This window comes from Strix uralensis, chromosome 5 (genome assembly GCF_047716275.1).
Source record: "Strix uralensis isolate ZFMK-TIS-50842 chromosome 5, bStrUra1, whole genome shotgun sequence".
Classification (NCBI taxonomy): domain Eukaryota; kingdom Metazoa; phylum Chordata; class Aves; order Strigiformes; family Strigidae; genus Strix; species Strix uralensis.
In genome coordinates, this window is record NC_133976.1 from 1,062,873 (window position 1) to 1,090,250 (window position 27,378).

Below are 27,378 nucleotides of genomic sequence, written 5' to 3' on the forward strand. Positions count from 1 at the left end.
GGGGACACACACACAGACACCCATGGGTGCCCCCGGCCCCCACCCGCACCCCCCGGGCCAGCGTCACCCCTACCCGCCACGGCCCCACGGCCCCTGCGCCCACAGAGGCCCGAATGCACCCACCGCCCCCCCCAGTGCACCCACAGCCCCCCAAATGCCCCCACATCCTCCCCCATTGCCCCCATCGTCCCCCATTGCCCCCACATCCCCCCATCTCCCCCACACCCCCCATTGCCCCCACATCCCTCCATCTCCCCCACACGCCCCCATTGCCCCCCCCATCCCCCCCATAGCCCCCCCATTGCCCTCACATCCCCCCATTTCCCCCACACCCCCCCACATCCCCCCCATAGCCCCCTCATAGCCCCCCCATGGCCCCCACATCCCCCCTATTGCCCCCACATCCCCCCCATAGCTCCCCATTGCCCCCACATCCCCCCATCTCCCCCCCACCCCCCCCCATACCCCCCCACATCCCCCCCATGGCCCCCACATCCCCCTCTATTGCCCCCACACCCCCCCCAGTACCTGGCACTCCGGCCACGCCCCTCTGGAGGCCGGTGCCCCCCGCCCGCACTTTGTGGGCGCCCCCCTCGCCCAGGGGCCCCACGGTGAACTGGAAGGGGCTGCCGGGCACGTGCTGCCCCCGGTACTTGACGCTGACGGTGTGAGGCCCCATCTCCTGGGGCACGAAGCGGACGCTGTAGACCCCCGCGCCCCCCGCCACCACCTCGGCCTCAAAGCGCTGCCCCGAGGGGCTCAGCACCTGCGCCGACAGCTCCTGGGGGGACGCCTCGCCTGCGGGAGGGGACACACACACACACACAGTCGTGTCACCCCCCCCCCGGCGGTGGCACCTCTGCGGTCCCCCCCGCTGGGCGGTCTGGTAGAGCCCCAGCACCCCCATAGCCCAGTGACGGGGTGTTGTGGCTCCAGGGCACCCCGGCACCCTGTCACCTGTCACCATGGCCCCCTGTCACCACCTCACCCTGTCACCATGGCACCCCATCACCCTGTCACCATGGCACCCTGTCACCCCATCACCCATCGCCATGTCACCAGGGCACCCTGGCACCCTGTTACTATGTCACCCCATCACCTGGCACCATGGCACCCTGTCACCTCATCACCCTATCACCATGGTACCATGGCACCATGACATCCTGGCACCCTGTCACCCCATCAGCCTGTCACCATGTCACCTGGCATCCCGGCACCATTTCACTCCATCACCCTGTCACCTGGCACCAGGGCACCCCATCACACTGTCCCCCTGTCACCACGTCAGACTGGCACCATGTCACCCCCGGTCACTATGTCACCCCATCACCCCGGCACCATGTCACCATGGCAACCTGGCATCAAGGCACCCTGTCACCCCAGTACCCTGCCACCCCATCACCAGGTGCCACATGTCACCGTGTCACCCTGTCACTGTGTCACCCCACCACCTGATCACCACGTCACCCTGTCACCAGGTGCCACATGTCACCAGGGCACCCTGTCACCCGAGGACCCAGCACCCTGTCACCCCATCACCCTGTCACCTTGTCACCCTGTCACCCCGACACCCCGTCAGTCCGCACCCTCATGCTGAGGCCATGCACACCCGTGTGCGCTCACACACCCACCCGCGCACACACCCTCGTGCAAAGGACACGCGCACACTCGCACACGTCCACCCCCATGAGCGTGCACACCCGCTCGTGCACGTGTGTGCGAAGGGCCCCGCTCCAGCGTTGTCCCCCCCTCCTGCGCACACGTCCCCGTGCGAGGGGCGCACACCCGCTCTGTGAGCGTGCAAAGGCAGCCTCGTGCGCCCGAGTGTGGCCCAGAGCTCGTGGGGCACAAGTGCGTGGCCTGGCCTCGTGTGAGGCCTCGTGGGATGGGGGGGGGGGGCATGCTGGCCCTGGGTGTGAGCACATGGCCCTCGTGCGAGGGCATGCAGCCCTCGTGAGCACATACAGCCCCTGTGCAAGCGCACTGCCACGTGCAAGAGCACCGAGCCCTTGTGCCCTGCACACACACAGTGTCTGTGCAAGCCCCTCCCTTGCACACTCAGCCCTTGTGCAAGCCCCCTCCCCTGCACACTCAGCCCCATGCAAGTGCACTCCCCTGCACACTCAGCCCTGTACAAGCCCCCTCCCTTGCACACTCAGCCCTTGTGCACCCCCAGTGCCTGTGCAAGCCCCTCCCTTGCACACACAGCCCCCGTGCAAGCCCCCTCCCTTGCACACTCAGTCCTTGTGAACCCCCAGTGACCTTGCAAGCCCCTCCCTTGCACACTCATCCCTGTACAAGCCCCTCCCTTGCACGCTCAGCCCTTGTACAAGTGCACTCCCTTGCACACTCAGCCCTGTAGAAGCCTTTCCCTTACACGCTCACCCCTTGTGCAAGCCCCCTCCCCTGCTCACTCAGCCCCCGTGCACCCCCGGCCCCCGTGCAAGCCCTCTCTCACACACTAGTGCACACAGCCCCCGTGCAAGCCCCTGCCTTGCACACTCAGCCCTCGTGCAAGCCCCCTCCCTTGCACACTCGCCCCTCATGCCCCCCCAGCCCCCCTGCAAGCCCCCTCCCCTGCCCTCGCAGCTCCTGGCTCACACTCACCCCTCGTGCAAGCCCCTCCCCCCCTCCCCCCCGTGGTTGCACCCACCCTCCTGGGCGCGGGCGAGGGGCCCGAAGGAGCCCAGGCCCTCGCGGGCCAGGAAGCCCCCGAAGACGTTGGGGAAGGGGTCCCCGCCGACCTGGGTGGACTCCTCCACCCGCACCTCCCGCGTGGTCTCGCCGCCGCGCGTCTTGCTGATCTCGGTGCGCTCGGTGCGCGTGTAGGTGTGGCTGCTCCGCGTGAAGGTGCGCGTCAGGCGCTCCTGCGCCGACACCATCTGGAACCAGTTCCCTGGCGGCGGCGCGGGGCGGGGACGGGGAGGAGCCGGGGGGAGGAGGGAGACACGGGTGGATGGAGACCAGGATGGAGACAAAGGTGGACACAGGGGTGGAGACAAAGATGGATGGAGACAAGGGTGGAGATGGTTGGAGTCATGGAGGGATGGAGACCAGGATGGAGACACGGATGGATGGAGTCAAGGGATGGAGATGGGGATGGACGTGGGGATGGTTGGAGACAGGGATAGAGACAGGGATGGATGGAGACCAGGATGGAGACGGTTGGAGTGATGGATAGATGGAGACCAGGATGGATGGAGACAAGGATGGACACAGGGATGGACACAGGGATGGAGACAAGGGTGGAGACAAAGATGGATGGAGACAAGGGTGGACACAGGGATGAAGACAGTTGGAGTCATGGATGGATGGAGACAAGGGATGGAGATTGGGGTGGACGTGGGGATGGTTGGAGACATGGACGGAGACATGGGTGGATGGAGACCAGGATGGATGGACAGAAGGATGGAAACAAAGATGGAGACAAGGGTGGACACAGGGATGGAGATGGTTGGAGTCATGGATGGATGGAGACAAGGGATGGGTGGAGTCAAGGGATGGAGATGGGGGTGGACATGGGGATGGTTGGAGACATGGATGGAGACAGGGATGGGGATGGACACAAGGATGGAGGCAAAAGCGGATGGAGACCAAGATGGATGGACACAAGGATGGAGACAGGGATGGATTCATGGGTGGATGGAGACCAGGATGGGGATGGACACAAGGATGGAGACGAAAATGGAGACATGGATGGAGTCAAGGGATGGAGATGGGGGTGGATGTGGGGATGGTTGGAGACATGGATGGAGACATGGATGGACACGAGGATGGAGACACGGGTGGATGGAGACCAGGATGGATGGACACAAGGATGGAGACAAGGGTGGAGACAGGGATGGACATGGGGATGATTGGAGACAGGGATGGAGACAATGGAGACATGGATGGACACAGGGATGGAGACATGGATGGACGGAGCCAAGGATGGATATGGGGATGGACGTGGGGATGGACGGACACGGGTGGGTACGCCGGCAGGTGGCCCCGGGGACAACCACGGGCACAAGCGGACACGTGTGTGGACAGGCCGGAGGCGTGGCGGGAGGCCCCAGGCGGGCAGAGGCCCAACGGGAGGGACCGGACGGACGCGCCCACGGACACACGGACAGACGCCGACGGACACGAGGACGGACGGACACGGGGGAGAGAAGGAAGAAGGAGGCGGAAATCAGAGCTGGAGCGGCCGAGACGCGAGCCCGTCCCCGAGCCCCACAGAGGAGGAGGAGGAGGATGAAGAGGAGGAGGAGGAGGAGGAAGGCCAGGACCTACCTGGGATCTTGAGGTTGAGGTCGCAGGTGCTGCCGATGGTGGCGATGGAGGGGGCCTGGCGCCGGCGCGTGATGCTCTCCTTCATCCGCCCCTCGCCCGTCACCTTCACCGTGAAGGGGCTCCCTGCGGGTGACGTGGGCCACCTCAAGGACCTGGCCACCACGAGAGGACCCGGGGGAGCCCTCCCTGGTGCCACCCCACCGTGTGTCCCCCCGAGCCCACCTGGGACGTGTTTGTCAGCGAATTTGATGTTGATGATGTAGTTGCCGGGCTCGGTGGGGCAGTAGGTGACCTTGCAGGTGCCGTCCTCCACGTCCTCGCAGTTGATGTCCACCTTGCTGGGCCCCTCGATGGACAGGCCCAGCCCCCCATAGCCTAGGTAGCCACGGGGACATGCTTAGGGATGGCCCAACCCTGCTGGCCACCAACCCGTCCTGGCCATGGGCACCAGCTCTCATCCTGGCCATGGCCATGGCCACCATCCCATGCTGGCTATGGCCATGGCCATCATCGTACCCCAGCCACGGTCATGGCCACCATCCCATCCTGGCCATGGCCACCATCGCACCCCTGCCACAATCGTGGCCACCATCCCATCCTGGCCATGGCCATGGCCACCACCTCATCCTAGCCACAACCATGGCCACCAACTTACCTCAGTCATGACCAAGGCCTCCATCCCCTACTGGTCACGGCCATGGCCACCATCCCAGCTGGGTCTTGGCCATGCCACTACCATGGCCACCATCCAACCCCAGTCACAGCAACCATCCCACATTGGCCATGGCCATGGCCACCATCCCATCCTGGCCATGGCCACCATCTCATTCTAGCCACAGCCACGGCCACCATCTCATCCTGGTCATGGCCACCACCTCATCCTAGCCACAACCATGGCCACAAACTTATCTCAGCCATGACCATGGCCACCATCCCACCCTGGCCACAGCCATGGCTACCTTCGCATCCCAGCCATGGCCACCATCTCCCCCTAGCCATGGCCCCGGCTGCGTGGTCTCACCGGCGCTGCGTGTGTCCACGATGAACTCAGCCACCTCGAAGGTGTGTCCTTCCGCCAGCCCCTGGCCCCACACCTTCACCCGGCTAGCGTCCCCGATCTCCGACTGGCCCACCAGGATCTTGAAGGGGCTGTTGGTGACGTGCTGCCCACTCTTCCTCACGCTTACCACGTGCTCACCCACCTCCTTGGGCGTGAAGGAGATGCCTGGGGGGACACTGTTGTCAGTCCCGGGCCACCACCTCCAGCCCTTGGCCACTGCCTCCAGCCCCGGCCATCTCCACCACTCCCTGGCCACCTCCACCAGGCCTGGCCACCTCCACCACCCACTGGACACCTCCACCAGACCCTGGCAACCACCACCACCCACTGGACACCTCCACCACCCCTTGGCCACCACTTCCAGCCCTGACCACCATCAGCAGCCCCTGGCCACCACCTCCACCACTCCCTGGACACCTCCACCAGCCACCACCACCAGCCCCTGGTCACCATCACCACTCTGTGGCCACCACTACCACCCCCTGGCCACCTCCACCACCCCTGGCCACCCCCACCAACCCTTGGCCACCACCCCAACCCTCTGGCCACCAGCAACATGCCTTGGCCGTGGCCACCAAGCCCCAGGCACCCAAAACCACAGGGCCACCCATCCCACACCCCCACATCCCACATCACCCTCTCTGTGCACCCACCACCCTACACCCCCTGCCCCAAATGTCCCCATGTGTCCCCGTGGGGTCCCCCCACGCACCAATATGGCGGTTGGGCAACCGTTTGAGCAGGCAGGGCTCCTCGTTGCCCGATGGTGCCCGGATACTGGCCGTCAGCAGGCTCAGGTCTGTCTCCGTGATCTTCAGCGAGACGTCGGTCGAGGTGCCCACGTTGAGTTGGGATGTCCGCATGGAATCGTCCCCTGGGGAGGGGAACGTCAGCAGGGCCCAGGGGACAATGACCCAAGGCAGGGGGGTGGGGGTGGAGATGTTGGGGTCCCCAAGGTCACGGTGGGGGGGTGGGGTGTGAATAGGGTGCTCAAGGCCATGTGAAAGAGGCCCCATGAGGTCCCCTGAGATGTGTGATGGGGTGCCCAAGGCCCTGTGAGGTCCCCACGGCCATGTTGGTGGGGTCCCGGTGGCCTCACAGAGGTGGGCAAGGCCATGCTGTGGGCTCCTGGTGGCCAGGGATGGACAGGGACACCATGGATGTGTGATGGGTTCTCAGTGGCCACACAGGTGCCCCCGTGGCCACGTGGGTGTCCACATGACCACGTAGGTGCCTCCATGACCACTCAGGTGGCCCCATGACCATGTAGATGGCCCCATGACCACAGAGGTGCCCCCATGACCATGTAGGTGCCCCCATGACCACGCAGCTGCCCCCATGACCATGTAGGTGGCCCCATGACCACGCAGGTGCCCCCATGACCCTACAGGTGCCCCCATGACCATGTAGTTGGCCCCATGACCGCTCAAGTGCCCCCATGACCCCGTAGGTGCCCCCATGACCACGCAGGGCTCCCTATGGCCATAGGAAGGTCTCAAAGACCTTGGGGGTGGGGTGGGGGGGGTCACCAAGACCGTGGGGGGCCCCCCCTCTCACCGGTGATCTTGGCGGTGAAGGGGCTGCCAGGGATGTGTTTGTCGTCGAAGCGGACGATGATGTTGTAGTCCCCGGGGGCGGTGGGCAGGTAGGACACGGTGCAGGTCCCGTCCTTGTTGTCCTGGCAGGTGATCTCCGCCTTGGAGGGCCCTTCCACGGCCAACGAGAGCCCACCTGGGGGGGCCACAGGAGGGGGTGGGGGTGTCAGGAGGTGTCAGGGTTTCCAGAACCTTCCCAACCCCCCTGGTGGCCCCCCCTTGGCCACCACTCACCCTCCCCGGCGTCCTTGGTGACGATGGTGAAGGTGCAGGGCTTGTTGACCATGCCGTGGCTCAGCCCCGGCCCGTAGGCGCTCACGTGACGGGGGTTGATGGCATCCACGTAGAACTGGAGGGGACTCCCTGGGGCCACCAAAGATGGCGGTCAGGAAGCCCAGAGGGGCCACCCGGCACCACAGCGGGGTCCTCAGCGCATGGGTACCCAACCGGGGCGAGGTGGCATCAACCTGGCTCAGCCACCTCCCGCTGCCTCCCAGTAGCCCCCAGCACCTCCCAGTAGCCCCCAGTGCCTCCCAGTAGCCCCCCGTGGTGGTCTCACCAGGGATGTGGTTGCCATCGTAGCGGATGTCCATCTCGTGGAGCCCCTTCTCGGTGGGGGCGTAGCGCACCGTCACCGTCCCGTCCTTGTTGTCGGTGATGTTGGGTCGCGCCGTCTTCCCCGAGGGCATCCGCACCTCCCCTGGGGCCACCGCGTCAGCCAGGCAGTGGGGCGGGGGGGTGTGGGGCTGCCTCGTGCCCCACTGCGCCCCACAGCGCCCACCCCCCCACACACCCTCCCACCTCCATACCTGTGATCTCGCCCTTCTGGACGGTGAAGGGGATGACGAGGTTGAAGGGCCGGAGGTTCTCGGTGGTGGTGGGAGGCTCCTCCGTGGCCTGACGCCGTGGGGCAGAGAGGGGGGGTGAGAACTGCGGCGCCACGGTGTGGGGTCCTGGCCCCACAGCGCCCACCGTGGGCCCAACTCTCTGCCCCACAGCGCCCATCATGATCTTAAACTCCATGGTGACCATCATCGTCTCCCAACTCTCTGCCCCATGGGACCCACCATGGCCTCCCAACCCCATGGCGCCCACCATGACCCCAACTCTGCCCCACAGCACCCATCATGATCTTCCAACTCCATGGTGACCATCATCATCTCCCAACTCTCTGCCCCATGGGGCCCACCATGACCCCAACTCTCTGCCCCACAGCACCCATCATGATCTTCCAACTCCATGGTGACCATCATCATCTCCCAACTCTCTGCCCCATGGGGCCCACCATGACCCCAACTCTCTGCCCCACAGCACCCATCATGATCTTCCAACCCCACGGCGCCCACCACGGCCCCAACTCTGCCCCACAGCACCCACCATGACCTCCCAACCCCACAGCACCCACCACGGTCTCCCAACCCTTTGACCCCCAACACCCACCACCACCCTCCCAACCCCCCAGAACCCCCCAGAACCTCCCCCCCCGACCCTCCCCAATCCCCCCACCCACCAGCACGTGGAAGGGGCTGTTGGGGACGTGCTCCCCGCCGAAGCGGATGGTGATGACGTATTTCCCGGGCTCGGGGGCGGTGTAGTAGATGTCGAAGGTGCCGTCGTGGTTCTCCACCACGTCCACGTCCAGCTCCGCCCCGTCGGGGGTCGACACTTTACACGTCACCTTCCCCTGCCCGGCCGCTTTGGCGTCCACCGTGATCACCGTCTCCTCCCCGATTTGGATGGTGGGACCCAAGCAAGCACCTGATGGGAGGGGGTGGGGGGGGGGGTCATGTGGGGACCCCCATATCAGCCCCACATCTCTACCCCCCAAAAAAAACCCCCCCTCTGACCCCCCCAACCCCGGCCCCCCGGCGCCACTTACCCAATCCGTGGCCCCCAATGGATACTGCAAAGAGACCAGGGAAAAGCGCGTAAGAAGGGGGGGGGGGGTGTTGGGGGGCTCCCGGGGGGGTCCCGGGGGGGCCGGGGGGCCTGTTGTGCTCTGAGGGCATCTGCTCCCCCCCACTGCGCTGTGGGGCGGGGTTGGGGGGCAGAAGTGGGGTGGGAAGGAACGGGGAGGGGCAAGTGGGGGGGTGGGAGGGGCAGCGGGCGTGGGGCAGGGCGTGTGGGTAGCCATGGGGAGAGGCAGGGGGGGATGGGGGGGGGATGCTGTGGGGCGATGTGGGGCAGCAAGGGGATGCTGTGAGGCAGCGGGGGGAATCTGGGGGGCAGTGAGGGGCAGGATGAGGAGCTGTGGGGCAGCACAGGGATGCTGTGGGGCAGCAGGAGGAGGTTGTGGGGCAGCACAGGGACACTGTGGGGCAATGTGGGGCAGTGGGGGGATGCTGTGGGGCAGCAAGAGGAAGCCATGGGGCAGTGAGGCAGCTGTGGGGCAGTGGGGACACACCATGGGGCAGCAGAGGGAAGCTGTAGGTCAGCAAGGGGAAGCTGTGGGGCAGCCATGGGGCAGTGGGGGCTGCCATAGGGCAGCGAGGGGAAGCTGTGGGAGAGCAGGACAGCCATGGGGCAGTGAGGGGAAGCTGTGGGGCAGTAGGGGATGTCATAGGGGAATGAGGGGAAGCCGTGGGGCAGCGGTATCCCGCTGTGGGGCAGAGGGGCCGTGCCATGGGGCAGCAGGGCCACGTTGTGCGGGGCAGCAGCGCAGCTGTGGGGCAGCGGCGGGACGCCATAGGGCAACGGGGGTAAGCCGTGGGGCAGCAGGGCCATGCTACGGGTCAGCAGCACCCCGCCGTGGGGCAGCGGGGCGGCGCCGTGGGGCAGGGCCCACCTGTGACGAGGCACTTGCTGGCGTCGCCCGCGGGCACGGCCAGGGTGCGGAAGGGCGAGCGCGGGATCTCGTCGCCCCCGTACTTGACGGTGCTGGTGTAGCGCCCCGGCACGTCGGGCACGTACGACACCGCGTAGGTGCCGTCGCCGTTGTCGCGGATCGACGCCTTCTTGGGGTGCCCCTCGGGGTCCTGGGGGGCGCAGAACCGCGGGGGGGGGTCAGCACCCCATAGCGGGGGGGCACAGCGCAGCGGGGGGGGTCAGCACCCCGTTAAATGGGGGGAAGAACAATGTGTGGGGCTCAGCACCCGACGGGGTGGGTGCCAGGATGACATATGGGGCTCAGCACCCCATAACGTGGGTGCCAGGGCTACTTATGGGTCTCAGCACCCAACAGGGTGGGTCCCAGGGCTACTTGTGGGGCTCAGCACCCAATGACATGGGTGCCAGGGCTACTTATGGGTCTCAGCACCCAACAAGGTGGGTGTCAGGGCTACTTGTGGGGGTCAACACCCAACAGGGTGGGTGCCAGGATGACATATGGGGCTCAGCACCCAATGGCATGGATGCCAGGTCACCCTATGGGTCTCAGCACCCAACAGGGTGGGTCTCAGGGCTACTTATGGGTCTCAGCACTCAACAGGGTTGGTGCCAGCACTACTTGTGGGGCTCAGCACCCAATGGCAGGTCACCCTATGGGTCTCAGCACTCAATAAGGTGGGTCTCAGGGCTACTTATGGGTCTCAGCACCCAACAACATGGGTGCTAGGGCTACTTGTGGGGCTCAACATCCAACAGGGTGGGTGTCAGGGCTACTTGTGGGGCTCAGCACCCAATGACATGGGTGCCAGGGCTACTTATGGGTCTCAGCACCCAACAAGGTGGGTGTTACAGCTACTTGTGGGGCTCAACACCCAACAGGGTGGGTGCCAGAGCCCCATATGGGGCTCAGCACCCCATGGTGTTGCTGCCAAGGCTACTTATGGGTCTCAGCACCCAACAGGGTTGGTGTCAGCACTACTTGTGGGGCTCAGCACCCAATGGTAGGTCACCCTATGGGTCTCAGCACCCAACAAGGTGGGTCCCAGGGCTACTTATGGGTCTCAGCACCCAACAGGGAGGGTCCCAGGGCCCATACGTGGCTCAGCACCCCACGACACAGGCCCCAGGCCCCCACCCAGAGCCCATCACCCCACAGCCCAGCTCCAGCAGCACCACCCGGGTGCTCAACCCCTTTTCTCCCCCCCACCCCGCCCCCCAGCCCCCTCCATGCCCCCCCCCCCCCCAGCCCCCCAGGGTGCTGACCAGGATCTGGACCGTGAGCAGCCCCTCGCCGGCGTCGCGGGCGTCGATGGTGAATTCCACGGGGAGGCTGGCGGGGATCCCGCCCGCGCTCAGCCCCGGCCCGCTGGCCCGCACCTTGCTGGCGTCGTGGGTGGGCAGCACCTTGATCTTGAAGGGGCTGGGGGGGGCCGTGGGGTGGGGGTGGGGGAAAGGGGTCAGTGGGGTGACACCCCCCCTGCCCTGTGCCCCCCCCCCCCCACACACACACACAAAGGGTCCTTGGGGGGAGCCTCAGGGCTCTGCGGGGTGGCCAGAGCTCGGGGGGGGCTCAGCACCCTGTTAAATGGGGGGAAGGACAATGTGTGGGGCTCAGCACCCAGCGGTGGGTGTGCCAGGGGCTCAGCAGCCAACAGGGTGGGTGCCAGGGCTACTTGTGGGGCTCAGCACCCAACAACATGGGTGCCAGGGTCACATATGGGTCTCAGGACCCAACAGGGCAGGTGCCAGGGCATTATTTGGGGCTCAGCACCCCATGGCATGGGTGCCAGGGCTACTTGTGCGGCTCAGCACCCACCTGCGCGGCACCTCCTGGTCGCCGTACTTGACGGCCACCGTGTAGGGCCCGTCGGTGGCCGGGGTGTAGTTGACCTTGTGGGTGCCGTCCCCGTTGTCACGGATCTCCACCGGCTCCGCCAGACCTGCGGGAGCGGCCGTCAGTGGGGCAGGGGCACCCGTGGGGCAGGGGGACCCGTGGGGAAGAGAAGCCATGGGGCAGGACACCCTATGGGGCAGGATGTCCTGTGGACCATGGGATCTATGGGGCAGGACACCCTATGGAGTAGGACACCCTACGGTGCATGGGACCTATGGGGCAGGACACCCTATAGGGCAGGACGTCCTGTGGACCATGGGATCTATGGGGTAGGACACCCTATGGGGCAGGACACCCTACAGACCATGTGATCTATGGGGCAGGACGTCCTATGGAGTAGGACCTCAATGGCAGGGCACCCTATGGGGCTGGACACCCTATAGACCATGGGATCTATGGGGCAGGACATCCATGGTGCAGGACACTCTATGGGGCAGGACACCCTACAGACCATGGCATCTATGGGGCAGGACACCATATGGATCATGGGATCTATGGGGCAGGACACCCTATGGAACATGTGATCTATGGGGCAGGACACTTTATGGGGCAGGGCACCCTATGGACCATGGCATCTATGGGGCAGAACACACTATGGAGTAGGACACCCTATAGACCATAGGATCTATGGGGCAGGACACCCTACGGACCATGGGATCTATGGGGCAGGGCCCCCCACTCCCCCCATGCCCCGCCCCCCAACATACCAGTGGGTCCCAGCAGCGTGACCTCGAGGGGCGCCCGCCCCGCCCCACTGCAGTCCACGGTGAAGGTCTGGGGCAGGCGGGCCCTGACGCTGGGGCCCAGCCCCGGCCCCGAGCACTTGACCTTGCTGGGGTCCACCACGTCCTTCACCGGCACCCGGAAGGGGCTCCCTGCGGCGGGGGGGGGAGGGTCAGTGGGGGGGGGGGGGGGGGAGGGGAGAGGGGGATGGGGACAATGTGGCTTTGGGGCGAACATGGCCACGGGGTCAATGGGTCCATGGGGTCAACATGGCCACAGGGTCAACATGGCCACAGGGTCAACGTGGCCACGGGGTCAACGTGGCCCATGAAGTCAATGTGGCCACAGGGTCAACGTGGCCATGGGGGTCAATGTGGCCATGGGGGTCAATGGGTCCATGGGGTCAACATGGCCACGGGGTCAACGTTGCCCGTGAAGTCAGTGTGGCCACAGGGTCAACATGGCCACAGGATCAACATGGCCACGGGATCAACGTGGCCCATGAAGTCAATGTGGCCACGGGGTCAATGTGGCCATGGGGGTCAACGTGGCCACAGGGACACCAAAGCCACAGCCATGGGTGCAGCCAACACGTGGTGGCCACGGGGCCAGCACAACCACGGGCCCACCACAGGGTTGCCCAGGGGGTCACCACCAGCCCCTCCAGCTGCCAGCCCCACCCCACGGCCCCGCTGGTGGGTCCCCAACTCGCCCCAAACCCCCCCCAACCCCCCCTCCCCCGGCCCCCCACGTACCGGGGATGGGGTGGCCACCAAAGGTGATGTTGACGTCGTAGTCACCGGGCGTGAAGGGGATGTACTCCACCGTGCAGCTCCCGTCCTTGTTGTCCTTGCAGGACATCTTGGCCTCGGAGGGACCCTCGATGGCCAGGCCCAGCCCCCCAGTGCCCGCGCCCCTGGGGACAGGCCACCACCGCTCAGGGACAGCGCCGGGGGAGGGGGTGGCATGGCTACAGTGGGTGCCACGGGGAGAGGGGGAGGGTACACGCGTGGTAGGGGGATGGGAGGTGTCACCTCCATGGTAGGGGGGTGGAGATGCCATGTTGGTGTCACCTCCATGGTAAGCGGATGGAGGTGCCACCTTCATGGTGCTGGGCTGGAGGTGCCACATTGGTGGCAGGGGGCTGGAGGTGTCACCTTCGTGGTAGTGGAGGTGTCACCTCCATGGGCAGGGGGTGAAGATGCCACCTCTATGGTAGTGGGATGAAGGTGCCACGTTGGTGTCACCACCATGGCAAGGGGGTGGAGATGTCACCTCCATGGTAAGCAGATGGAGGTGCCACATTGGTGGCAGCGAGGGGTGAAGGTGGCCCATCGATGGTAGGGGGTGGAGGTGCCACAGTGGCAGCAGGAGATGGAGATGCCACATCCATAGCAGGGGGACAGAGATGCCATGTTGGTGGCAGGTGGATGGAGGTGTCACGTCCAATGCCAGAAGATGGAGGTGGCACCATCCATGGGAGGGGACAGAGGTGGCATGAGATGGGGGTGGCAGGTTGGTGGCACGGGGTGGAGGTGGCACATCCAGTGCAAGAGGATGGAGGTGCCACCATCCATGTCAGGGGACAGAGGTGATGGGCTGGTGGCATGGGAGGGAGGTGGCACTTCCATGGCAAGAAGATGGTGGCCCACCAGTGTCAGGGGACAGAGGTGGCCCATCCAATGGCAAGAGATGGAGGTGGCGGGTTGGTGGCAGGGACTGGAGGTGCCACCATCCGTGGGAGTGGACGGAGGTGGCCCACAGGTGACAGGGGGGGACAGCGGTGGCCGTGGCGGTGCCCACCTGGTCTCCACGGTGAAGCGGTTGGCCTTGCCCACCAGACCACCCTCCAGGCCGGGCCCGTGCGCCCGCACACGGGTGGGGTCACAGCCCTCGGCCACGCCCACACGGAAAGGGCTCTTGGGGACCCCCACGTCGTCGTAGGTCACCTCCACCCGGTGCAGGCCTGGGGACATGGGGACATGGGGACATGCCATCACCCCCCTCCCTCTGCTGTGGGGTGGGGGGGCTCAGGGGGGTTTGGGGGGTCCCTGGTTGGGGGTTTGAGGGGGTCTCAGGGGGGTCTCAGGGGGGTTGAAGTGTCCCTGGTTGGGGTTTTGGGGACTTTTCAGGGGGATTGGGGGTCCCTGTGGGGGTCTTGGGGGGTTTTCAGGGGGTTTGAGGGTCCCTGATTGGGTTTGGGGGTCTCAAGGGTTTGCAGGGTCCCTGGTTGGGGATCTGGGGGGCTTTTCAGGGGGTCTTCAGGGGATTTGAGGGTCCCTGGTTTGGGTTTGAGGGGTCTCAGAGAGTTGGGGGGATCCCTACTTGGGGTTTTGGGGGATTTTCAGGGGGTTTGAGGGTCCCAGATTGGGATTGGGGGGGGTCTCAGAGGGTTTGGGGGGTCCTGGTTGGGGTTTGGGGGGGTTTTCAGGAGGTTTGAGGGTCCCTGATTGGGTTTGGGGGGTCTCAGGGGGTTTGGGGGGGTCCCTGGTTGGGGTTTTGGGGGGTTTTGGGGGTCTCAGGGGGTTTGGGGGCCTCTGGGTGAGATTTGGGCAGATTGGGGTGTCCCTGTTTGGGGTTTGGGGGGTCCCTTGTTTGGGTTTTGATGGTCTCAGAGGGTTCAGGCGTCCCTGGGTGGGGTTTGGGGGGAACTGGGGGGTCCCTGCTTGGGGTTTTGGGGTCTTGGGGGCTTTGGGGGGGTCCCTGGTTATGGGGGTCCGGGGGGGGGGGGCGGGATGTCTCTGGCCAGGGGGGGATCGGGGCGGGTCCCCACTTGGAAGTTGGTTGGGGCCAGGCCACGGGGTCCCTGAGGTGGGTGGGGGGGCTCAGGGTCCCTGAGGTGTTTTTGGGGTCCCCAGGGGGGGTTCAGTGTCCCTGGGGAGGTTTTGGGGTGCCCAAGGGGGGTGTTTTGGGGTCCCTCACCGTCCTCGTAGGGGGTGTAGTCCACGCGGTAGGTGCCGTCGCCGTGGTCGGTGACGTAGGTGTCGGTCTTGGCGCCCGAGGGGTTCAGCACCCGGGCCTTGACGTGGGGTCCCCCCGTTTTGGTGAGCGCCCGGGCGTCCACTGTGAAGTCGGTGCCCACCTCCCGCAGCACCCCTGCGAGACGGCACCCTCAGCACCCGCCCAGCACCCCCCCAGAACTCCACCAGGATGGGGGGAGGAGATCCCCAGATGATGGGGAGGTGCCCATGGGGAGATGGGGGGGCACATGGGGGTGCCCATCAAAAAGGAGGTGCCCAATAGGGAGAAGGTGCCCATGGGGAGGAGATGGGGGTGCCCACGGGGAGATGGGGGTGCCCATAGGGGTGCCCATGCAAAAGGGAGGTGCCCATGGGGAGATGGGGGTGCCCGTGGGGGTGTCCATGCAAGGAGGAGGTGCCCATGGGGAGATGGGGGTGTCCATGAGGAGGAGGTGTCCATGGGTAGAAGACGTGGGTGCCCATGGGGACATGGGGGTGCCCAATGGGGAGAAGGTGCCCATGAGGAGGAGATGGGGGTGCCCATGGGGAGAAGGTGCCCAAGGGGGTGGGGTGCCCATGGTGGTGCCCATGGGAAGGAGGTTCCCAAAGGGATGGCCATGATGGTGCCCATGAGATGACACCCATGGTGATGCCCACGAGGAGAAGGTGCCCAATGGGATGCCCACGGTGGTGCCCACAGGGAGAAGATGCCCATGGTGGTGTCCATGGGAAGGAGATGCCCAAGGGGGTGGGGTGCCCACGGTGGTGCCCATGCGATGATGCCCATGGTGGTGCCCACGGGAAGGAGATGCCCATGGTGATCCCCATGAGGAGAAGGTGCCCAGGGGGATGCTCATGGTGGTGTCCATGGGAAGGAGGTGCCCAAGGGGGTGGGGTGCCCACAGTGGTGCCCATGAGAGGACACCCATGGTGGTGCCCACGGGGAGGAGGTGCCCAAGGGGGTGGGGTGCCCACGGTGGTGCCCATGGTGGTGCCCACGGGGAGGAGATGCCCGCAGTGATCTCCACGAGGAGAAGGTGCCCACGGGGATGCCCACGGTGGTGCCCACAGGGAGGAGAAGCCCCCGGTGGCTCCCGCCAAGGTGACCCCCCCCCTCCTCACCTCGCGGCTCCACCCCTTTGCCGTAGACCTTGACGCCGCTGGTGTCCACGGCCGGGTCGACGGTGACACGGACGGGGAACTTGGGGACGGGGTGGCCGCCGTACTTGATGGTGATGGTGTAGGCGCCGGCGCAGGCCGGGGTGTAGGTGATGGTGTAGGTGCCGTCGCGGTTGTTGTGCAGCGACACCTCGGCCTTGACCCCGGCCTCCGAGATGATCTCGATGGTCAGCTCGGCCTCGCCGGCCTCCGAGCAATCCACCATGAAGGTGGCCACCTCGCCGGCTTTGCCGCGCTCCAGCCCGGGCCCGCTGGCCGTCACCTTGGTGGGGTCAAAGACGGGCGTGACCTTGGCCTTGAAGGGGCTGCCGGGGATGTGGCGCTCGGCGAAGAGGATGTTGATGTTGTAGTCGCCGGGGGCCGTGGGCAGGTAGGAGACGGCGCAGGAGCCGTCGCCGTTGTCCTGACACTCGATCTTGGCCTCGCACGGACCCTCCACCGTCAGCCCCAGCCCCCCCGTGCCGGCGCCTTTGGTGTCGATGGTGAAAGGGGCCGGGACCCCCACCCGGCCCCCCTGGAGACCCGGCCCGTAGGCGCACACCTGCGGGGGGGACACACGAGTGTGTAAGGAGGCGGCGGGGGGATACGGGGGGCGGGGAGGGAGGGGAGGGGGGCACCGCGGTGGGGGGCAGGTGTGCGAGGGGTGGGTGTGACGGGGTGGGTGTGCAAGGGGCGGGTGTGCAAGGGGCGGGTGTGGTGGAGATAAGCGTGCAAGGGGTGGACATGCTGGTGGTGAGTGTGCAAGGGGTGGGTGTGATGGGGTGAGTGTGCAAGGGGCGGGTGTGGTGGAGATAAGCGTGCAAGGGGTGGACATGCTGGTGCCAAGTCTGCAAGGGGTGGGTGTGATGGGGTGGGTGTGCAAGAGGTGAGTGTGGTGGGAGTGGGGGTGCAAGAGGTGAGTGTGCAAGGGGTGAGTGTGATGGGGTGGGGTGATGGGAGTGGGAAGTGCAAGGGGTGGGTGTGATGGAGATAAGCGTGCAAGGGGTGGACATGCTGGTGGTGAGTGTGCAAGCTTACGAGCAAGTGTGGAAGCTCTCACAGGCAGTGTGAGTGTGCAAGAAGCGTGTGTGGGCACCATGGGTGTGCAAGGAACAGGCAGTGTGGGTGTGCAAGAAGCTCTCACTGGCAGTGTGAGTGTGCAATGGCACATGTAGGCAGAGTGGGCGTGCAAGGAGCATGTGTGGGGACCGTGGGTGTGCAAGGAGCTCTCACGGGCAGTGCGAGTGTGCAAGGAGCATGCAAAGGCAGCGTGGGTGTGCAAGAAGGTCTCGTGGGCAGTGTGGGTGTGCAAGGAACACGCCTGGGCAGCGTGAGTGTGCAATGGCACACATAGGCAGCGTGGGCGTGCAAGAAGCTCTCACGGGCAGCGCGAGCGTGCAGGCAGCTCTCGGGGCCCTGCGGGTGTGCGAGGATGGGGTGGGGGGGGGTTGGGGGGTGCGTGTGCCCGTGCCCCCGCCCCCGCTTGCACACGCGCGTGCCCGGGGCTGACCTTGGCGGGGTCGGGGGGCAGTTGTGCCTCCACGGGGAAGGGGCTCCCCGGCAGCGGGTGCCCGTCGTAGGTGACCTCGACCCGGTAGGGCCCCTCCTCGGGGGGGGTGAAGGTGACGGGGTGGGGGCCCCCGGGGGGGGCGGGGCCCACCCTGCAGGGGACGGGCCGGCGCGAGGGGCCCGTGACCTTGACCTCGACCTTGCCCTGGCCCCCGGCCCCCTGCGCCTCCACCGAGAACTCCTGCGGCCGCCCCACCTCCGCCTCTGGGGGGACACGGAGGGGGGGGGTTAAAGGGGGGTGGGGGGGACCCCAAAACCCTGTGGGGCGCCCCACAGCCGTGGGGCGCCCCCCAGGTGTGTGTTCCCCCCCCCCCCATGGGGCACCCCAGATTCAAGGGTGCCCCCCCAACCCCATGGGGGGGTCAAAAGGGGGTGTGGGACCCCCCCAAAAACCCTATGGGGCACCCCACAGCCCAGGGGGCACCCCCCAACCCCATGAGGGGGATCAAAGGGGGGAGTGGGGCCCCCCACAACCATGGGACACCCCACAGCCATGGGGCACCCCCCAAGTGTGTGTCCTCCCCCATGGGGCACCCCACATTCAAGGGTGCCCCCCCAACCCCCTGGGGCACCCCACACCCAAGTGTCCCCCCCAAGTGTGTCCCCCCCCCCCAAATCGGGACACCCCACCCCACATCCCCCCTCCCCAGGTGCCCCCCACCCCCCATGGGCCACCCCACACCAAGGTGCTCGCCCCCCCCCCCAATTCCACCCCCCCCCCTAGTGCCCCCCCACCCCATGGGCCACCCCACACCCAAATACCCTCCCCCACTCCCTCCCCCCCCGTGCCCCTCCCCCACTCACTGCTGTTGAGCCCCTGGACCTTGACCTTGCCCAGCTGCAGGGGGGGGGCCACGGTGACGGGGAAGGGGCTCTTGGGGATGGGGTCCCCCCCGTAGGTGACAACCACAGCCAAGGGGCCCTGCGGGGGCACAGGGGGGTGGTGGGCGGGGGTGGGGGGGACCGCCCCCACCCTGCACCCACTGTGGGGGGTGGGGTGGGGGAGCACAAGGAAAGGGGGTGGGGGGGTGTCAGAGTGGGGGGGGTGGGGGGCTGGGGGTCCCTGGGGGGCTGACCTGCCCCATGGGGGGAGGGGGTGGGGGGGGGGGGTGCATCTATGGGGTGGGGTGTGCTATGGGTCACGCTATGGGTCATGTTAGGGGTCACACTATGGGTCAAGGTGCGCTATGGGTCATGCTATGGGGTGGGGTGCACTATGGCATGCCCAATGGGGTGCACTACGGGGTGGGGTGCGCTATGGGTCAGGGTGCACTATGGGTCATGCTATGGCTCATGCTATGGGGTGGGATGCCCTATGGGGTGGGGTGTGCTATGGGTCACGCTATGGGTCACACTAGGGGGTGTGCTATGAGGTGGGGTGCCTTATGGGTCATGCTATGGGGTGGGGTGCCCTATGGGGTGGGTCATGCTATGGGGTGTGCTATGGGGTGAGATGCCCTATGGGGTGGGTCACACTAGGGGTCATGCTGTGGGTTGTGCTGTGGGTCATGCTATGGGTCACGCTATGGGGTGAGGTGCCCTATGGTTCGTGCTGTGGGTCACGCTGTGGGTCGCGCTGTGGGGTGAGATGCCCTGTGGGGTGCACTATATGGTGGGTCACACTATGGGTCATGCTGTGGGTTGTGCTGGGGGTGGGGTGCCCTATGGGTCACGCCATGGGTCGCCCACCTGCACCGTCGGGGTGTACTTGACGGTGTAGGAGTAGTCGTGGTTGTCGATGACCTCGAAGTCGCGCACGGGCGGGTTCTGCCCCCCGGCGCCCCCGAACTGCACCTCCAGGGGGGCCTTTCCCGCCCCCTTCGTCTGCACCGTGAAGTGCGTCGGCTTCCCCACCTCCACGCCTGCCCCACGGCACGTCAGCGCCCGCGACCCACGGCGACCCCCGGCGCCCACACCCACAGCACCCAGCCCCACGGCTCCCACACCCATGGCACCCAGATCCACAGCGCCCATCCCCACAGCACCCAGGGTTCCTGCCCCACAGCACCCAGCCCCACAGCACCCACAGCCCCTGCCCCACAGCACCCAGACCCACAGCACCCAGGGCCTCTTCCCCCCAGCACCCAATCCCACAGCACCCACAGTCTCTGCCCCACAGCACCCATCCCCATGGCACCCACAGCACCCAGGGTTCCTGCCCCACAGCACTCAGCCCCACAGCACCCAGACCCACAGCACCCAGGGTTCCTGCCCCACAGCACTCAGCCCCACAGCACCCACAGCCCCTTGCCCCACAGCACCCAGACCCACAGCACCCAGGGTTCCTGCCCCACAGCACCCACAGTCTCTGCCCCACAGCACCCATCCCCACAGTACCAAGGCACCCATCTCCATGGCACCCATAGCCCCTGCCCCACAGCACCCAACCCCACAGCACTCACAGCCCCTGCCCCACAGCACCCATCCCCACAGGACCCATCTCCACAGCACCCACAGTCTCTGCCCCACAAGCACCCATCCCCACAGCACCCAGGGTTCCTGCCCCACAGCACCCACAGTCTCTGCCCCCCCATCCCCCTGCCCCTCACCCGTCCGGCTGAGCCCAGGGCCCTCGGCCTTGACCTTGCTGGCGTCGTGCGATGGCTCCACCTTGATGCGGAAGGGGCTGCTGGGGATCTCCTGGGGGGTGCGAGGGGGGGACACGGTGACACGGTGACACTGCCAGGGGGGGACAGACCCCCATCCCCCCCCACCCCCCATGACATCAGGTGCCCCCCACGCCGCAGGGGGGGCTGGTACCTGGTTGGCGAAGAGCACCATGATGGTGTAGAGCCCCGCCCCCGGCGGCGTGTACTTGACCGTGAAGGTGTCGTTGTCGTTCTTGATGATGTCGAAGTCGATGTCGGCCTCCACCGGCCCCACCACGCCCGGGGCGCACTTGATCCCGATGCTGACGTCCCCTGAGAAGCGTCACCCCCCAACCCCGCCGCCACCGTCAGCACCCGCAACGGTCCCCCCCGCCCGCCGGGGTGGCACCAAGGGAGGGGGCGGGAACAGGGGTGGGGGTGGTGAGGGGAGAGGGGGGTGGTGAAGGACCTGGGGGTGAAGGAGCAGAGAGGAAGGACCAGGGGTGAGGGATCAGGGGTGAAGGACCAGGGGTGGTGGACCAGGGATGAAGGACCAAGACTGGGGATGAAGGACGAGGACCAGGGATGAAGAACCAGGGATGAAGGACCAGGGATGAAGGACAAGGACAGGGGTGATGGACCTGGGGATGAAGGACCAGGGATGAGGGACCAGGGATGAGGGACCAGGGATGAAGGACAAGGACAGGGGTGATGGACCTGGGGATGAAGGACCAGGGATGAGGGACCAGGGATGAGGGACCAGGGATGAGGGACAAGGACAGGGGTGATGGACCTGGGGATGAAGGACCAGGGATGAAGGACCAGGACAAGGGATGAAGGACAAGGACCAGGGAGGAAGGAGAAGGACCAGGGAGGAAGGAGAAGGACCAGGGAGGAAGGACCAGGGTCGATGGAGCAGGGATGATGGACAAGGACCAGGGATGAAGGACCAGGGATGAGGGATCAGGGAGGAAGGACCAGGGAGGAAGGACCAAGACTGAGGATGAAGGACGAGGACCAGGGATGAAGAACCAGGGATGAAGGACCAGGGATGAAGGACCAGGGATGAAGGACCAGGGATGAGGGATCAGGGAGGAAGGACCAGGGAGGAAGGACCAAGACTGAGGATGAAGGACCAGGAAGGAAGGACCAGGGATGAGGGATCAGGGATGAAGGACAAGGACAGGGGTGATGGACCTGGGGATGAAGGACCAGGGATGAAGGACCAGGGATGAAGGACCAGGACAAGGGATGAAGGACAAGGACCAGGGAGGAAGGAGAAGGACCAGGGAGGAAGGACCAAGACCAGGGAGGAAGGACCAGGGTCGATGGAGCAGGGATGATGGACAAGGACCAGGAAGGAAGGACCAGGGATGAGGGATCAGGGATGAAGGACAAGGACCAGGGGTGATGGACCTGGGGATGAAGAACCAGGGATGAAGAACCAAGACTGGGGATGAAGGACGAGGTGTGATGGACCAGGGTTGATGGACCAGGACCAGGGATGAAGGACCAAGACCAGGGATGAAGGACAAGGGGTAATGGACCAGGGTTGATGGACCAGGACCAGGGATGAAGGACCAGGGATGAGGGATCAGGGATGAATGAGAAGGACCAGGGATGAAGGAACAGGGTGATGGACCAGGACCGGGGATGCAGGAGCAGGACCAGGAGGGCAGACACGGGGGGGTTCAGGCCCCCGGCGGGGTCCCCGTGGGTGCCGGGTGCCCCCCGGTGGTACCCACCCTGCCCGGCCTCGCTGCAGTCCACGGTGAAGTAGGTGGGTTCGTTGGCCTTCAGCCCCGTCTTCTCCACGCCCGGCCCGTAGACCTTCACCCTGCCGGGGTGGCTCCCCTCCCCCACCAGCACCTGTGGGCACCAGGAGTGGCACCGGTGGGTGCCCAGGGTGCCACCACCCCCCCACACCCCACACACCTGGCACCCACCTCAACACCTCACGGGACCACCAACCTCCCTCAACACCTCATGGGACCCCCAACCCCACCCCTCCCACCCAGCACCCTACAGGTCTGGGCCCCCCCACCCCCATGCCCCCCCACCCCAGGGCACCCCCATGACACCCACGCGGAAGGGGCTGCGGGGGGTGTTGACGCCCCCCCAGGTGACGATGATGGTGTGCTTGATGGCCTTGGTGGGCACGTAGACGCAGTGGAAGGTGCCGTCCCCGTTGTCCTTGACCTTGATGTCGATGGGGAAGCCCTCGGCATCCTGCGGGCAACAGGAGGGGGTGAGGGGACCCAAGGGCACCCAATGGCACCCAATGGCACCCAACAGTACTCAATGGCACCCAATCGCACCCAGTGGCACTCAACAACACTCAATGGCACTCAATGGCACCCAACGGCACTCAACGGCACCCAAGGGCACCTAACGGCACTCAACAGTACTCAACAGCACCCAATGGCACCCAAGGGCACCCAGTGGTGCTCAACAGCACTCAATGGCACCCAGTGGCACCTAATGGCACCCAGTGGCACCCAACAGCACCCAACAGCCCCAACAGTACTCAATAACGCCCAACAGCATTCAGTGGCACCCAACAACGCTCCATGGCACCCAATAGCACCCAATGGCACTCAGTGGCACCCAATCACACCCAGTGGCACTCAACAGCACCCAACGGCACCCAGCGACACCCAGCAGCACCCTACCTGTGCGTAGAGCTTGAGGGGCCCTTTGCCGGCGCCGCGGGTGTCGATGGTGAACTCAGCCGGTCGCTCCACGATGCAGCCGCTGGGCTCCAGCCCCGGCCCGAAGGCCTTCACCTGGGGGGGGAGGGGGGGGCGGGGGGTCAGGGTGGCCCCAGCACCCATGGGTGGGGGGAAGGGGGGCAGGGGGAGGGCAGGGAGAGCACCCCTGGGGTGGGGGGAAGGGCAGCGCCTGGGGACGAGGGGCAGTGGGTGCCACTGCTGGGCAGAGGTGGGGTGGGGGCAGGAGGGGGGCAGTGGGGCGTTATGGGGTACAGTGGGGTGCAAGGGGGTGCTATGGGACTCTATGGGGTGCTATAGGGTGCAGTGGGGTGCTATGGGGCACAGTGGGGCTCTACGGGTCGCAGTGGGTTGCAGTGGGGCACTACAGGGCTCTATGGGGTGCAGTGGGTCACAGTGGGGCCCTATGGGGCTCTATGGGGCACAGTGGGGCTCCATGGGTCACAGTGAGGTTCTGTGGGGCTCTATGGGGCACAGTGGGGCTCTATGGGTCACAGTGGGGCCCTATGGGGCTCTATGGGGCACAGTGGGGCTCCATGGGTCACAGTGGGGTTCTGTGGGGCTCTGTGGGGCACAGTGGGGCTCTATGGGGCTCTATGGGGCTCTGTGGGGCACAGTGGGGCTCTGTGGGTTGCAGTGAGGCTCTATGGGGCTCTGTGGGTCTCAGTGGGGCTCTATGGGGCGGTACCTTCTCGGGCCAGGAGTCGGGGGGCGCGGGCAGGATGTGGGCGATGAAGGGGCTGTCCCTGATGTCCTCGTCGTCGCACACCACGTGCACCGCGTAGGGCCCCGCCTCGGTCGGCCAGTACCGCACGTCGCAGGAGCCGTCACCGCGGTCGTCGCACTCAATCCGGGCCTGGGAGGGGCCCTCGATGGAGAAACCTGCGGGGGGACACGGGGACGTCGCCGCCGGGGGACAGCGGGGCCTCGGCCTCACCGCCACGGCCCCACGCCCGGCCCCCGGTCCCAGGGTGGCTCCACGGTGGCCCCAAAATGTCCCCAACTTGTGCCCAACATGGTCCCCACTCCGTGTCCCCAACATGTCCCCAACATGCCCCACACTCCGTGTCCCCAACATGTCCCAAACTTGTCCCCAACATGTCCCCCACTCCGTGTCCCCAAGTTGTCCCCAACATGTCCCCAACTTGTCCCTAACATATCCCCAACATGCCCCCCACTCCATGTCCCCAAGATGTCCCCAACATGTCCCCCATTCCCTGCCCATGTCCCTACCACGGTGTCACCAACTCCATGCCCACGTCCCCAAAATGCCCCCAAGATGTCCCCCACTCCCAGCCCACATCCCCAAGATGTCCCCAGAATGTCCCCAAGATGTCTCCCACCCCATGTTGTTGTCCCCACCATGTCCCAAACTGCCAGTCCACATCCCCAAGATGTCCCCAACGTGTCCCCCACTCCCAGCCCATGTCCCCAAGATGTCCGCCCCTCCATATCCATGTCCCCAAGATGTCCCCCACTCCATGTCATTGTCCCCACCATGTCCCCCACTCCCAGTCCATGTCCCCAAGATGTCCCCAAAATGTCCCACTCCACGCCCATGTCCCCACCATGGTGCCACAAATTCCATGCCCACGTCCCCAAAATACCCCCAAGGTGTCCCCCACTCCATGTCCATGTCCCCAACGTGTCCCAAACTCCCAGTCCACGTCCCCAAGATGTCCCCAAGATGTCCCCCACTCCATACCCACGTCCCCACCATGGTGCCACCAACTCCAAGATGTCCCCCACTCCATGTCCATGTCCCCAAGATGTCCCCAAGGTGTCCCCCACTCCATGTCCATGTCCCCAAGATGCCCCCACTCCATACCCACGTCCCCACCACAACACCACCCCACCCCACTGCCCCCCCCAAACCCCTCTCCCCAGACCGATGCCCCCACGTCCCCCCAGTGTCCCCCCAGTGTCCCCACTCACCCAGTGTCCCCACTTCGGTGCCGATGGCCTCCACCACGAAGTCAGCCGACTTGCCCACCACGCCGCCCTCCAGCCCCGGCCCCCACGCTCGCACCTTCTGAGCCCCCGCCTCGGGGGCCACCTGCACCTCAAAAGGGCTACGGGGGCCACGTCAAGATGAGTTGGGAGGGGTCCTCAACCCCCCCAAAACCTCCCCACCCCCCACCACACGGTCACCCCCCACCCCCGGGAGCCTGGCGGGGGCTGGGGGCGGACGCGGGGGGGACCCCCGCGTCCGCACCCAGCCCCCGCCAGGCTCCCGGGGGTGGGGGGTGCAAATTGGGAGGGTCCCCATCATGGGGGGGGGGGTGTCAGCTGACCTGCGGGGGATGGCGTAGCCACCCCAGGTAATGGCCACCTGGTACTTGCCAGGCACCATGGGGTGGTACTCGCACTCGTAGACGCCGTCACCTGCGTCCCGCACCTTCACCGGCTCCTCTGTGCCCTCTGAGGGGAAAGGGGGGGTCAAAAATTAGGGGGGGGGCACCCACCACCCCAAGGGGAACCCCCCCAGGACTCCCCCCAACCCGATCTCTTCAGGGACACCCCCCGTGGTGTCTTCTCAACCCTCATAGGTACCTCCCAAGCGTTGACCACCCATGGGCACCCCCCAACCGTAGAGCGCTCCCATGGGACCCCCAACCATGTCCCCCCCACCCCATGGACACCCCCACGGTGCCCCCCCAAGCATGGGCCACCCACCCATGGTGCCCCTCAACTACTTACACCCCTCCATGGTGCCCCCCAACCATACAACCCCCATGAGCACCCCCCAACCATGGACCCCCACCCCATGGACACCCCCACGGTGCCCCCCCAACCATGGGCCACCCACCCATGGTGCCCCTCAACCATCTACGTCCCTCCATGGGGTCACCCATGGTGTCCCCCAACCGTACAACCCCCACGGGCACCCCCATGGGCCCCCTCCCCCCTTGCACGCCCCCCCCTTGCACACTCACTGGGCCCCTTGACGAGCACCCGCAGCTCCCCGGTGCCGGCGCCCTTGGTGAGCACCTTGAAGTCGGCCGTCTCCTGCACCCGCACGCCCTTGGGCTGCAGCCCCCGGCCAGTGGCCCGGCACGCCGAGGGGGTGCACGCTGCCGGCACCATGGCACCCTCAGCACCCATGGGTGCTAAGGGTGGGAAGCCCAGGGAAGGGAGGGGAGGGGCGGCAGGGGATGGGGTATGGGATCCCCAAGGGCATAAGGGTGTTGTGGGGACACGCGGGGGACACCCCGGGGACACCCTGGAGACAGGGGGGTGCCACGGGGGCTAAGGGGGCCATGGGGAGAGCTTGGGAACAGATGGGTGCCATGGGGCACCCTGGGGACACACTGGGGATGGATGGGTGCTATGGGGAGACCCTGGGGACAAATGGGTGCCATGGGGCACCCTGGGGACACAGGGGTGCCATGGGGTCCCAGGGGCATAAGGGATCCATGGGGACACACGGGGACTGTTGGGTGCTGTGGGGACACCCTGGGGACACCATGAGCACTGATGGGTGCCATGGGGCCACCCGGGGAATCTCGAGGAGCCATGGGGCCACCATGAGCACTGCTGGGTGCCACGGGGCCACTTGGGGAATTGATGGGTGCCACAGGGCCACAGTGGGGCTCCCCGGGACGGGTCTCACCTTCAGCCACGTTGACGGTGAAGGGGCTCTTGGGGACCTGGGCGCCGGCGTAGGTGACACAGACAGTGTGAGGCCCCTCGAGGACGGGCCGGTAGGTGCAGCGGTAGATGTTGTCCCCTTTGTCCTCCAGCATCACCTCCACTGTGTCCCGCCGGCCCTGGGGGTCCACGATCACCACCCCCACGTCGCCCGGGCCAGCCCCTGCCACCGCAAGGACACAGGTTCAGTGCCACCGGGCCACCTCGTGGCCACACCACCATGAGGAGGTGGCTTCAGTGCCATCAGGACGCCATGAGAACACAGCCCCAGGGCCACCCAGCCAGGCCGTGGCCACGCCACCATGAAGATGTGGCCTCAGTGCCACCCAGCACCACCATGGCCAGGCCAC

At 66.1% G+C, this 27,378-nt stretch overlaps 1 protein-coding gene across 2 annotated transcripts in view; it reads right to left on the reverse strand.

The window, feature by feature from the left end:
• The window catches only part of FLNC (filamin C), a 41,735-nt gene that overhangs the window by 5,160 nt on the left and 9,197 nt on the right, over positions 1-27,378 (reverse strand). The window contains exons 8-40 of one of the 2 annotated variants that reach the window (XM_074869605.1): positions 26,991-27,191; positions 26,314-26,451; positions 25,672-25,798; positions 25,313-25,449; positions 24,066-24,259; positions 23,321-23,434; positions 22,734-22,877; positions 22,394-22,517; positions 20,821-20,981; positions 20,610-20,700; positions 19,750-19,922; positions 18,865-18,982; positions 18,002-18,264; positions 16,456-17,053; positions 15,296-15,469; positions 14,177-14,339; positions 13,129-13,289; positions 12,358-12,525; positions 11,573-11,696; positions 11,020-11,176; positions 9,716-9,905; positions 8,810-8,833; positions 8,441-8,688; positions 7,740-7,827; positions 7,490-7,630; positions 7,165-7,293; positions 6,893-7,066; positions 6,048-6,209; positions 5,297-5,500; positions 4,498-4,650; positions 4,276-4,398; positions 2,654-2,896; positions 529-798 (exon numbers count right to left, since the gene is read on the reverse strand). In XM_074869605.1, coding sequence (XP_074725706.1) covers positions 529-798; positions 2,654-2,896; positions 4,276-4,398; positions 4,498-4,650; positions 5,297-5,500; positions 6,048-6,209; positions 6,893-7,066; positions 7,165-7,293; positions 7,490-7,630; positions 7,740-7,827; positions 8,441-8,688; positions 8,810-8,833; positions 9,716-9,905; positions 11,020-11,176; positions 11,573-11,696; positions 12,358-12,525; positions 13,129-13,289; positions 14,177-14,339; positions 15,296-15,469; positions 16,456-17,053; positions 18,002-18,264; positions 18,865-18,982; positions 19,750-19,922; positions 20,610-20,700; positions 20,821-20,981; positions 22,394-22,517; positions 22,734-22,877; positions 23,321-23,434; positions 24,066-24,259; positions 25,313-25,449; positions 25,672-25,798; positions 26,314-26,451; positions 26,991-27,191 — 5,679 coding nt within the window. The remainder of the gene's footprint in view (positions 1-528; positions 799-2,653; positions 2,897-4,275; positions 4,399-4,497; positions 4,651-5,296; positions 5,501-6,047; positions 6,210-6,892; positions 7,067-7,164; positions 7,294-7,489; positions 7,631-7,739; positions 7,828-8,440; positions 8,689-8,809; positions 8,834-9,715; positions 9,906-11,019; positions 11,177-11,572; positions 11,697-12,357; positions 12,526-13,128; positions 13,290-14,176; positions 14,340-15,295; positions 15,470-16,455; positions 17,054-18,001; positions 18,265-18,864; positions 18,983-19,749; positions 19,923-20,609; positions 20,701-20,820; positions 20,982-22,393; positions 22,518-22,733; positions 22,878-23,320; positions 23,435-24,065; positions 24,260-25,312; positions 25,450-25,671; positions 25,799-26,313; positions 26,452-26,990; positions 27,192-27,378) is intronic. The other variant, XM_074869606.1, reaches the window with a different exon arrangement.